The following is a 12,441-nucleotide window of genomic DNA, read 5'->3' as shown; positions in this document are numbered from 1 at the left end:
AAGAAATGACTAATTCGAAAATTATAACTAGAGATTTCAATATTCCTCTCTCAGTAACTGATAGAATTAGAAATTCAGCAAGTATATAGAATAATATGAACAACACAATCAACCAACTTAAAACTCTCTTAACAATCTACTTCAAAACAGCAGAATATACATGTTTTCCAAAGGAACACAGAACATTCTCCAGAACAGATCTTGCCCTAGAGCAGTGAACAGTCTCTTTACTTGAAAAGCACCTAAAATCAAACAAGAGTATGTTCCAGAACCACAATAAAATTGAATTAGAAATCAACAGCAGAAATATATCTGGGAAATCCTCAAGTATTTGGTGGAAATTGAACAACACACGGCTTAATAATCAAAACAAAGAAGAAATCACAAGAGAAATTAGAAAATATCTTGAACAGAATGAAAATGAAAACACAACAAACATCAAAATGCATGGGCTGTGGCTAATGCAGTGCTTAGGAGGAAAACCACAGCTTTATGTGATTATATTAAAAAGAAAGAAAAGTATAAAATTAGTGATGTAAGCTTCCATTTTAAGAAACTAGAAAAAGAAGAACAAATGAAACCTTAGCTGAGTTGAAGAAAAGAAATAATTAGGATCAGGGGAAAAACTAATGAAATAAAATACATCAAGCAAAAACAAAACAAAACAAAAACCAAAAACTGATGAAATTACAAGAAGAAATAGACAAATTTTTCATTATAAGAGATACTTAATTTTGAACAATAAGGAAGGAAACACATCTTAAAACTTGTGGGATATACCAAAAGCGGTACTTAGAGGAAATTTTGTGGCCTTAATTACTCATTATAGAAAGGAAGATGAAAAGTAAGTTAATCAGATAAAAAGAATAAACTCAAGAGAGTAACAGGAAATAAATGATAAAGATAAGGTGAGATATAAATAAATTAGAAAACAAAGTTTCAAACAGAGATGATCAAAAAAGTAGTTTGAAAAGAGTTAACAAAATAGATATTATCTCTGGTGAAAAGCCCAAATAAATAATATTAGGAATAGAAAGGAACATTACTGCAGTCTCCCTTATATGCATAGATATACATATTCTAAACAAAATACTGACAAACCAAAACAATGTATAAAAGATAAAATTCTTAATTAAATTGAATTTATCCCAAGAATGCAAAAGAGATTTAACATTAGAAAATCTATGTCCTTTCCTACATTAGTACAATAAAGGAGAAAAACTGCATACTCATCTCAGTATTTGCAGAAAAAGTACATAATTATCTCAATATTTGCAGAAAAAGCATCTGGTAACATTTTACATTCATTCATGATAAAACAAACAACCCCGCCAGCAAGAAAAGAATAAACGGATTTTCCTTAACTCATAAGGAGAATGTACCATTAAAGACACAAACATTAATGATGGCATGTTATAAGTATTCTCTTTAAAATTGGGAACATGGCACAGATAACACTATTGCTGTTTCTATTTGACATGCTGGAGGTTCTAGTCAGCGCATAAGAAATAAATTATTCATGGACTGAAAGTTATTTGCAGAAATGATTAGCTAAGCATGAAATGAAAACAATATTTAAACAAATTATTAGAAACTACTCTTTAGAAGATCACAATCCAAAAATCAAGGCACTTTTATAAATCAGCAAATAAAACAATTTTCAGAGATGTGATTTACATTAATAAAAAATACAAGATACCCAGCAATAGCCCTAATAAGATTTATGTATAAAACTTGCATGAAGGAAATTATAAAAGTCACTGAAATGCATTTTCAGTACAAAAGACCTACCTAAAAAAAGCAATATAAATAGAACCCCTAAGTAATCTGCTTTAATACAATTTATAATTTTATATGGCAGACCAAAGGTTCAGAAAGAGAACGTTTGTGGAGAGAGAGATCAGAGGATAGGGGTGGAGAGGGGCATTTTCCTCTAATAGATATCAAAACTTAACATGAAGATAAATAATTAAGAAAGACATAGCAACAAACTGACCCAGAAAAAGGCCAAGTATATATGGATACTTGTAATTCACTGTGGGAAAGGTTGTACTACTGGAAAAATGGTGCTGGGGAAACTGGTTACACGTGGTGAGGGCAGGAAAAGGGGCAGGGGAAGAAAGAAAGAAACTGGTTTTCTTTCTCATGCCAAAGAAAGAAATTGATTCCTGATGATTAAGCAAATACATGTGAAAATCAACTCTTCAATTTTTTTAGGAAAAAAAAAAAGAGAACATATGATCATAGGATAAAGATTTCTTAAATATGACCAAAAAAACATTAAATATTTAAAAACTTTTAAACTCAACTATATTAAGGACTTTTATTCACCAAAAGACAGCACAGAAAAAGTAAAAAGAGCATCTACAAATTGGAAGATAATTATATATAAAAGATTAGTATCCAAAATATAAAAAAAGTTCTAGAAATCAGTAAAATATACTATAGGATAAAAAATTGGGCAAAAGACATGAGCTGGCATAACTTTAGCAAAAACACAGAGCATACATGAAAAGATGCTCAACCACATTAGGAATCAGGGAAACAAAAACTCAAACAATGAGATAGTCCTTTATCACTAGCAAAGTATTGGTCAGCATGTAGATGACCAGAAACACTGCCCTTATTCTATGCAAGTGAAAAATGATACAACCACTACTCTGGAAAACATTTTGGCACCACCATGCAAAGTTGAACATTTACATTCTTAATGACCCAACAAATTTTCCCCTAGGTAAATATTTTGGAAAATATTACATATATGTAGCCTCTAAATACCTATGATTTCCAATTTATCACCAGCCAAGACCTCTTCCCTATCTCCTCAATGACATTCCATCCTTCTATCCTTCCAACTGCTCAGGCTAAAAACCTCAATACCATCTTCGAATCCTCTTTCTCTCACATCCCATTTTCAATCTGTCAAGAAATTCTAGTGGCTCTAATTTCAAAATATACCTGGGAAAAAACCCCAAACCTTAGCATCAAATTGATTCTCAACACTCAATATAACCACTGTAGCCCAAGCAAGTCACCATCATCATAATCTCTTTCTTGGATTACTTCAGTAGCTTCCTAAGTACCTATTTACCTCTCTAACTACATTCTCAGTACAGCAACCAATTACTATTAAAAATTAAGTGTGATCATATCATTCCTCTATTTAAAACAATCCAATGACTCATTTCACTAAGTATAAAAACCCAAGTCCTCACGATGGTCAACAAAGCCACTGCTCTGGCCTCTGCTCCTCCCAATATTCTCCCTGGCACCTCTTCTATAACCCTCTCTCTTGCTCATTTAATGTCAGCATACTGGCTTCCCTGCTGTTCTTCAAAAACACGCTAAGCATGCTCCTCCTGCCTTAGAGCTTTTGCATTAACTGTCTGTGTACTAGTTTTTATACTGGCCATTCCTTGGAAACAAGTGGGTAGAACTCCAAGGAAGCCAATCCCTTTACATCCAAAAATGGCTAATTTCTTTACATCCTTCAAGTCTTTGCTAAAAGGTCATCTTCTCAATGAAGCCTACCCTGACCATTATATAGAACTGCAACCCTGACCAACAGAAAAATGGGCAACAGACATGAACAAACAACTGATTAAAAAGAAAAGAAAGCATAAAAAGATATTCAACCTCATTCACAAGTGAACAAAAAATTAAAACTACACTGAGATACAATCTCTGACCCATAAGACTGGAAAAAATTATTTGTAATTGCAAAATCTTGAGTGAAAGTTTGAAGAATAATGTACATTTACATAATCTCAAAGTATATCCCCCGCCAAATACTTATTACAAAGGGAAAAACAGAAGTATAATGGAAAAATCAACAATATGTGACTCCTGGTAAGAGACACCAAAAAGAACGTAAGATCACCTCTGTCGTATGCCTGTCAAAAATACATAAACTGAACATAATTATGAGCAAATATCAAACTCATATTAAGTGACATTCTACAAAAATGTCAATGTCATTAAAAGCAAAGAAAGTCTGAGGAACTGTTCTAAATTAAGGGAGGTTAAAGTCATTATAATGGAATAAAATGCATGAGCTGGGATTTTTCTTTTGCTAAAAATGATGCCATCTGGACAACTGTAGACATCTGAATAAGTTGTCTAGACTTAATCAATGTTAATTCTGTGATTCGGATAACTATACCCTGTGCTTATTAAGAAAATCACACATGTTTATAAGTAAAATCCACTAAACTACATAGGAGTAAACAGGCTTCATGTCTGCCATTTACTCTCAAGCATTTCAAAGAGAATACAGAAGAAAATTGTGTGGTACAATTTAAAAATTTAGGAAATCTAGGTGAAGGGCATACATGAATTCCCACTTTTCTATTAAATCTGAAATTATGTCAAACTAAATAAACATACACACACACGTACTCTTAAACATATAAAATTGCAAACTTTCTTTACTCCAGGTAGTCCTGAATCTACTTTACCCAATTTTTTTTTTAAGATTTATTTTAGGGAGACAGAGAGAGTGCATGTGGGAGGAGAGGGAGAAAGAAAATCTCAAGCAGACTCCGCTCTGAGCACAGACTCTGACTTAGGGCTTGATCTCCTAACCCTGAGATCATGACCTGAGCTGAAATCAAGTTTGACGCTTAACTGACTGAGCCACTCAGGAACCCCTCTTTCACCCTATTTTTTAAGTGTAGTAACCTATCACCTGCTAACACATAATTTATTTTATTATGTTCATTGTTTGTCTCTCTCCCTAGAATATAAGTTCCAGGTGGGCTGATATTTTGTGTGTATATATGGCAGAGTGTTTGGTGCACTGGTGGATCCCAAGTCCCTAAAACAAATCCCAATACACAGCAGACAATCAATGAGCATTTATTTGCCAGAACACTGACTGAATGAATGAATGAATGAATGACTATATCAGGAAATGTTAAAGAATGTCACTAACAGTACTATTTGAGAGCAAATATAACCAAAACCAAATCTGCTATCCCCCCCCAAAAGTTTAAAAACCTTGATTCTATCACCGTATTGTCGCCAACTCTTTAAAGGGAAAATGTGAAAAGTGACAACTGGATGATTATCTTGAAACCAAGAGTTTTAAGGACACAGAAAATACCACCAAATTGTTATCCTTATATCAAAATGTCTCATACTACAAAAACCTATAGTATGAGGAATGCTTTTCAAATGATATTAAAAACAAAGTACAATACAAGATACTAAATGACAAAAGTTACCTAGGCAGAAAATATCATACATTTCTAGAAAATAAAAAGTAATCACTGCCTTTTTCTATAACATTTGAGAAATTCAACTATGAAATAATCTATAGCAAATAATATGCCAACAGTATAGCTGAATCAGTCCATTATACAACTTCACCAGCCAGTACTTTAAATTAAATATCAATATATGAAGAAATGACTTATCAAATGTGGCCATCCAAATTTATCTAAGACTTATAACATTACCTCTTCATCATTAGGGTCTACTACAGTTTCATCATACACTCTCTGGTTGTCAATGGTCTTTGGTATAGGCTTTGGTGGAGCCTAAATAAAAGAAACAAAGATTAAGTTCAGAAGCATTAATAATTTTGCATTCTGATTGGGGAAGAATAACAGAAATTTGCAAATAATCCAAAAACTAAATCTGTCCTCATTTCCATTGCTACATCAATCCTAATAGTAATACTGAGAGGAGGTTTTTAACTCTGAGCAGGGACATAAACATCCTAGAAAAATTGCTAACTGAATGAAATGACTTAAAACTTTGCAGAAGTAGCTGAAAGAAGAAAGTGGAATTAAAATAATTATTCACTAAGAAGAATATTAAACAGAATGAAAAGAAATTACAATTGACCGTTAAACAGCATGGATTTGAACTGTGCAGGCCCACTTACATGTGAATTTTTTACACTACAAGACTATAAATGTATTTTCTCTTATAATTTTCTGAAAAACATTTTCTTTTCTCTAGCTTATTTACAGTAAGCATACAGTATATAACACATATAACATGTAAAATATGTTAATTGATTATTTACATTATCAGTAAGACATCAGATCAATAGTAGGGTATTAGTAGTTAAGTTTTTGGGACTTTCAACTGTGCAGGAGTGGGGATGGTCTGCAACCCAACCGCCATGTTGTTCAAGGGTCAACTGTATAAAGATTATTTATATGTAGCTTTGCTCCAATACCTCCAGAAAGCTAGTCAGAAATAAGTAACAAAAGCTACAAATCTATCTGCTGAACTGGTAATTCTAGGCATTTATGGTAAGGAATGAAAGGGAGGAGAGATTTATATAAAGAAATATGCATTATCACTATTATTAGTGGAAATGAAGAGCAAATAGGGCAAATATCCAACAAAAGGGTAATGACTACGAAACTTTAACATAATGGAATACTGTTAGAATTGGCAACATACATACTCAGTTTAGACCAAAAAGTTGTGTAAATGAAATGCTAAGGAGCAGGAACACAGAACTGTAAGCATACACTGATTAAAATTCAAAACATATGTATGCTAGCAGAGATATGAAGAAGTATGAACTGGTAAACTATTTAGGATTTTATTTTTTATTCTATGAAACAAATATTAAGTTTTAAAAGTAATTTTTAAAAGGCAGTTCTAGAAAGTCATCTTTCAGTCCAAGAAACAAGAATGGTGAAATTTCCAAATGGTGATTGGCATATTTACTGTAATTGACTGATTACTGAGCGTTAAGAGACTAACATTGCGTGATAGGATTCTGCAGATCAAAACAGTCTAACACTGGCAAGTCTGACAAGGCCTGGACTGGGGAGCTTCCCCATTCGCAAAGTCAGGAAGATGAGTATCTGTCTCTCAAACACATAAAATCAAGTAAAATAAGTATGTTAAAGCAGACATACCATTTATTTGAAACTTCGAAAAAAATGCATAACATCACTATTGTGTTCATCATTTAGGACACAAAAAAAGAAGTGCAAGGGAACAAAACATGGCAATTTTAAGTGGTTATCTTTGGAGGGGAAAGCAATCAGTAAGAAGTATACAAAAGGCTTTGAATATTATTTGCTAATGTACTGTTTCTAAGCTGGGTAAAAGAATAGAAAAGGGATTGTTTTATTTTCACATCTTTTATACACTGGGAATATTTTATAATAAATTTAAAAGAAAATGATACAACATAAATATCAGGTAGCATTCTGCAATGTAAGACAGAAAGCAAACGGCTAAAAATTTTATTTACCTTATCACCAAGAGCTTCTCTCTCTTTTTTAAGTTTTTTCTTAATTGCCAACTTTTCCTAAAAAGTTTAAAGAAAAAAACAATATTGAGAAACCACCAGTTATATCACAAACACATACTAAAACTATACATTACTAATGCTATGACTACTTTGAGCAATCTTCGTAATGTTTTTAAACATCCTGACACAGATTTTCATATCTAAGTTATTGTAAAACAAAAGAGCTAGCCAATCAAAAAAAAAAAAATAAAGATCTTGCTCCTTCAAAAAATTCTAAATTGGCAAGTTTGAATATTTAAAGTTTTACTAGCTTTAACTTTTACTATGAAGTCTTAAGTAAAAATGTAAACTGTATGCTTAAATGAGTTAAGTTTTTGTTTTATTTTGCATTCCTAACAAGTCACGTTCTAAAGAAAACCATGGCTATGCTGCTTGCTTCTTTTGGGAAGTACTAAAAATAAATGAGAATGGGAAATACGTTTTCAGATTGCTTCCAATAAACCACCATTAGTTACCCATAAATCTTACGATCAAAATATGCTTTTAAAATTACTAAGAACTTGCAAGGTGAATTACAATTGTACTGTAAATCTGTACCTTCGGGAGATTTCTGAACAGAATGTTTAACACACAACAGGAAGTACTCTCCCCACTCCCACCCGCCAGTGCCTATCTACCCTCCACCCATCAAGTCTCATAGTGTCAAGAAGTCTTCTAGGAGACCCCTCCCGCAAACGCGCTCACCTAGAATGAGTTAGATTCTCTATGTACTCCAATAGCACTTTGGCGCTTATAATGAATAAGGCACAATCCACGGCCTCAAAAAATCTAGTATCTAGTAACAGGACACAAGCAAGTAAAAAGAATATTACGTGTGTGAACTTTTACGACGTACAAAAATAAACAAATGCTTGCTTCCAATTGCAATTTAACCACAAGTAAGTACTGTAACCTTGAGCTTTTTTAAATCTCCTCATATTTTATCTCCCAGAACAGTATGAAGACAACGCTATAAATACAATTACTAGAATCTTTACAAAAATAATTTCGGTAAGAATTGCTGCCCAGGAATCAGAGAAGCATCACTTTGGGTTTCCGTAGTGTCCATTTTACAGATTCTAGGAATCAGCCAAACTTAGGGGGACTGGGCGAAGCAGAGAGATAGGAGAATTTCGCCTTCCAGGTCAGGAGGGGGATTTTTCACTGCTAGGTGAGCGGGACTTCTTGCTTTCATTCTCAGAGGGGGAACCTAGAGAGGGGCTGGAAAGGAAGAGATTCCTTAACTCTCGGGCAAAAAGCTGAACCTAGAGAAAGTCTCCAAAGCAGTGTGAGGGGAACAGGACACAAGAAAGTCGGCCTCACTCCTCTAGATTAATAATTACCGCCTCCTGGACGCCAGGCGCGAGCCGCCACGCAAAAGCTATTCCCCACTACCCCACGCGCGCGCGACTGATGCAGAGCATGCGCCCTGCCGCCTCCGCCCCGTCCTACCTTACGCTGCTGCTGCTTCCACCTCGTGAACATTAAGTGTCGCCGTTGTTTGTTCTTAATTTCCGAAATGCTGAACCCTGGGGGAAAGGCAGCCGCTTTCGGGGGTTGGACCCCGCTTTCCGTCGCTCCATCCTCAGCGACTGCAGTCTCCTGAGGTTCTTCAGCGGTCGCTTTCCGTTTCAGGCCTTTCTTTACTCGGCCGCCGCTCTTATCCCCGGCCTTCGCCATGCTGTTTGCTTCTGGGCGTCTGTACGGAAACGGAAATGGCAGCCCCCTCTGACTCCCTTACTATACTTTTACTTCCGGGGTCAGGAAGGTCTTAAAGAAAAACGTGGACCATTTAAGAAGGTGGCGAAATTTAGGGGCGTCTGGGTGGTTCAGTGGGTTAAGCGTCTGTCTTTGGCTCAGGTCATGATCCCAGCGTCGTGGGGTCGAGCCCCACGTGGGGCTCCCTGCTCAGGGAGGAGTATGCTCCCTCTGCTCCTCCCCCTGCTAATTCTCTCATTCTGTCTCTCAAATAAATCGAAGGCAGGAAGGAAGAAGGAAGGAAGGAAGGAAGGAAGGAAGAAGGAAGGAAGGAAGGAAGGAAGGAAGGAAGGAAGGAAGGAAGGAAGGAAGGAAGGAAGAAAAAAGAAGGTGATGAAGTATAGACTTGAGGAAAGTTTAGGGGGGTTGCCCAGCTGTATGAATGCTGAAATGATAAGTTTATAGAATCCTTTATTGATCATCTACTATGTGCTAAGCCCTCAAAATATTACAACAAAACAGCAAAGTTTATGTCCTGGAAGAAGACCTGAAATAAGCACATAAATAATGTGGCTAGCTTTAAAGTAACACATGGCATGGAGAAAATAGAATAGAATGAAGGAAGATGAGAGGGTAAAGGGGCAGGTTGCCCCTTTTAAATAGGATTGTCAGAGTAGCCTTCATTGAAAAAGTTACATTAAGCAAAGATTTGAAAGAGGTAATGGGTAAATTACGCAGAGAAGAGCTGCTCATGTGAGTAAAGTTGGTTATCTAGGAGAAAAGCCGTCCAGGCAATGGAAACATACAATTCCAAGGCTCCTAGTCCATAGCAAGCATCTTATGTTTGGGTAAAACCATGGAAGCCAGGAGTATTATAAGAAAGAAGGAGAGTAGGTGGGGAAAGGGTTTAGAAGTAGCAGATTGTGTAGGATTTTGTAAGAACTTTGGCTTTTACTTTATGTGAGATGCACATCTCCTGGAAGATTTTGAGAAAAGAAACATGATTTGACTTCTGTTTTGAAAGCATCATTCAGGCTCTTCTTTGGAGAATAGACTTTATTTAGGGGAAAGAAAGTGAAAGAAGGGGAGAAATGACAGTGGCTTGAACCCGAGTGGTTGTAATGGAGGTGGTGAGAAGTTATCAGATTCTTTTGCAAGGTGGAGTTCCTGTGCATGAATGAAGTGCATGAGAGAAAGAAGTCGAGGATGACCCAAACACTTTTGAACTAAGCCCCTGGAAGGATGGGGTTGCCAACAGTTGAGATGAGAGAGACTTCAGGTACAGCAAATTTGAAGAGTAAGATCAAGATTTCAGTTCTGGAAAAAATTGAGTTTGAAACACTTAGGAGTCAACTGATTGTTCTTTCAGTTGGAATGTATGATTCTGCAGCAGGAGAGAAAGGTATGGACTAGAGATAAAAATTTAGGAGTCATTGGCATATAGATAGTATTTCAAATCATATAGTGAGTGGGGATTAACTGAAAAAGAGAAGGGGACGAAGGACTGATCACTAGAACAGTCCTACATAAAGAGCTGGAAAGAAAAGGAGGACCCAGTAAAGGAGAATAAGGAGAGAAAATGAAGAAAGTGTCATAGAAGCCAGGTGAAGAAAGTGTTTACCCAATGGTTAAATTTTTCTGTGTACCTCATTTTAATTTTATGAAAATGTCATCCAGAGACAAAAGAATTCCTTTTGGTTTACTGTTAGAAACTGCCTTAATTTGAAGTAATATGTTTCAGTATTGACATTGAGTGTTTTGATAATCCAGTAGTTTGGTGTCTGTGCTGCATTTTTTTACCCATTTAAGTTCTTTTAAACAGGATATTGAAAACATCAAAACTGTATTTTCCAGAATACAAACTCCGTCAAAACCTGCTATGAAGTCACAAGTCCAAAATCATGATTAGAAAACTAAAACCATCATACTTAGATACAAAACTGACTTACACAGGGGCGTCTGGGTGGCACAGCGGTTAAGCGTCTGCCTTCGGCTCAGGGCGTGATCCCGGTGTTATGGGATCGAGCCCCACATCAGGCTCCTCCACTATGAGCCTGCTTCTTCCTCTCCTACTCCCCCTGCTTGTGTTCCCTCTCTCACTGGCTGTGTCTATCTCTGTCAAATAAATAAATAAAATCTTTAAAAAAAACAAAAACAAAAACAAAAAACTGACTTACACAATACAATAGAAAGGAAAAAATGTTGAGCTTTAAAATCACTGACATGTGGCTCCAATAAGTCATAAAATATTATGTCGCTTATTTCAAGAGGAATAACCAGATCAAGAACGAGGAGGAGGAGGAGGAAGGGAGAGTAAGAGGAGACAAACCAGGGAGAGTAAGAGGAGACAAACCAGATTAATCTAAAAAATATAGACTGAAAAAATATTTTGGAAGTATCTTCTAGTCTTAATATTAATATTAATCTGAAAAATATAGACTGAAAAAATATTTTGGAAGTATCTTCTAGTCTTAATATTTTATCTCCCTACATTTAACATATCCTTTCCTCATAAGAACGCAAGAAAATCCTGAAATGGATTTAGATAACTGTCTTAAATTTATTCAGAGGTACCATATGAATGAGACCATAGCTGTTTAACGTAGAGACTTCCTGTTTTTCCTTCATGGTTTAGTTGTAGTAACAGTCGTATGAGTTGAATGAAAGGATTTCTGTGATCAGAATAAAATCCTTATTCTGAAGAAGTCACAAAAGCATTGGTCAATTCGGCAAATATATATTTAAGCTATTCAATAAATGAACAGTGTGAATGAATATGACGGAAACAATGGGCTCTATGTTCAGGTTTGTATTGAGACCTTTACTCAGTTACCTAGATGCTATAAAATCTCAATTAAATCACATATTCTCTGTGAGCCTCAATTTCTTGATCTACAAATGGAGCTAATTATATTGCCATATAGAAACACACCTAATAAATGCTAACTAGCTGTTTTTGTAATTCTAGATATAAGAGACTGTGCCAACCATTGTGGAGAAGAAAAGACATAACTGCCCTCGAGTAGCTTACAGTTTAGAAGTTGAAGCACAATTCTAGTGTATGTATTTTTTTTAGATTTTATTTATTTATTTGAGAGAGAGAGAGACAGCGAGAGAGGGAACATAAGCAGAGGGAGTGGGAGAGGGAGAAGCAGCCTTCCTGCCGAGCAGGATGCCCAATGCAGGGCTTGATCCCAGGACCCTGGGATCACGACCCTAGCCGAAGGCAGACACTTAACAACTGAGCCACTCAGGCACCCCTCTAGTGTATGTATTGAATAGTGGTCAGTGTAGAATGCTTCTTAACTTGATATCCATTTCAGCCATTTGCTTTTTCCCACTATTGCAGCATTGTCTGCTATTTCCAGGGCACATTCCCTGTAGAGGGTATGTTATTTTAAAATGAAACACTTATTTTAAATATTTAATAAATATTTTTTGCTTATTTGCTTTAATTCTGATACATGAGATACCCT

At 35.6% G+C, this 12,441-nt stretch overlaps 1 protein-coding gene across 1 annotated transcript in view; it reads right to left on the bottom strand.

The window, feature by feature from the left end:
* Positions 1-8,997, bottom strand: part of RPF1 (ribosome production factor 1 homolog) — a 21,399-nt gene extending 12,402 nt beyond the window's left edge. Inside the window, exons 1-3 of the mRNA XM_034653794.1 lie at positions 8,720-8,997; positions 7,229-7,285; positions 5,460-5,540 (exon numbers count right to left, since the gene is read on the bottom strand). Coding sequence (XP_034509685.1) covers positions 5,460-5,540; positions 7,229-7,285; positions 8,720-8,947 — 366 coding nt within the window. The 5' untranslated portion in view covers positions 8,948-8,997. The remainder of the gene's footprint in view (positions 1-5,459; positions 5,541-7,228; positions 7,286-8,719) is intronic.
* Between the last annotated feature and the right edge of the window lie 3,444 nt (positions 8,998-12,441).

This window comes from Ailuropoda melanoleuca, chromosome 2 (genome assembly GCF_002007445.2).
Source record: "Ailuropoda melanoleuca isolate Jingjing chromosome 2, ASM200744v2, whole genome shotgun sequence".
In the NCBI taxonomy this organism is placed as follows: domain Eukaryota; kingdom Metazoa; phylum Chordata; class Mammalia; order Carnivora; family Ursidae; genus Ailuropoda; species Ailuropoda melanoleuca.
This window is presented reverse-complemented; position numbering and strand designations above follow the sequence as displayed.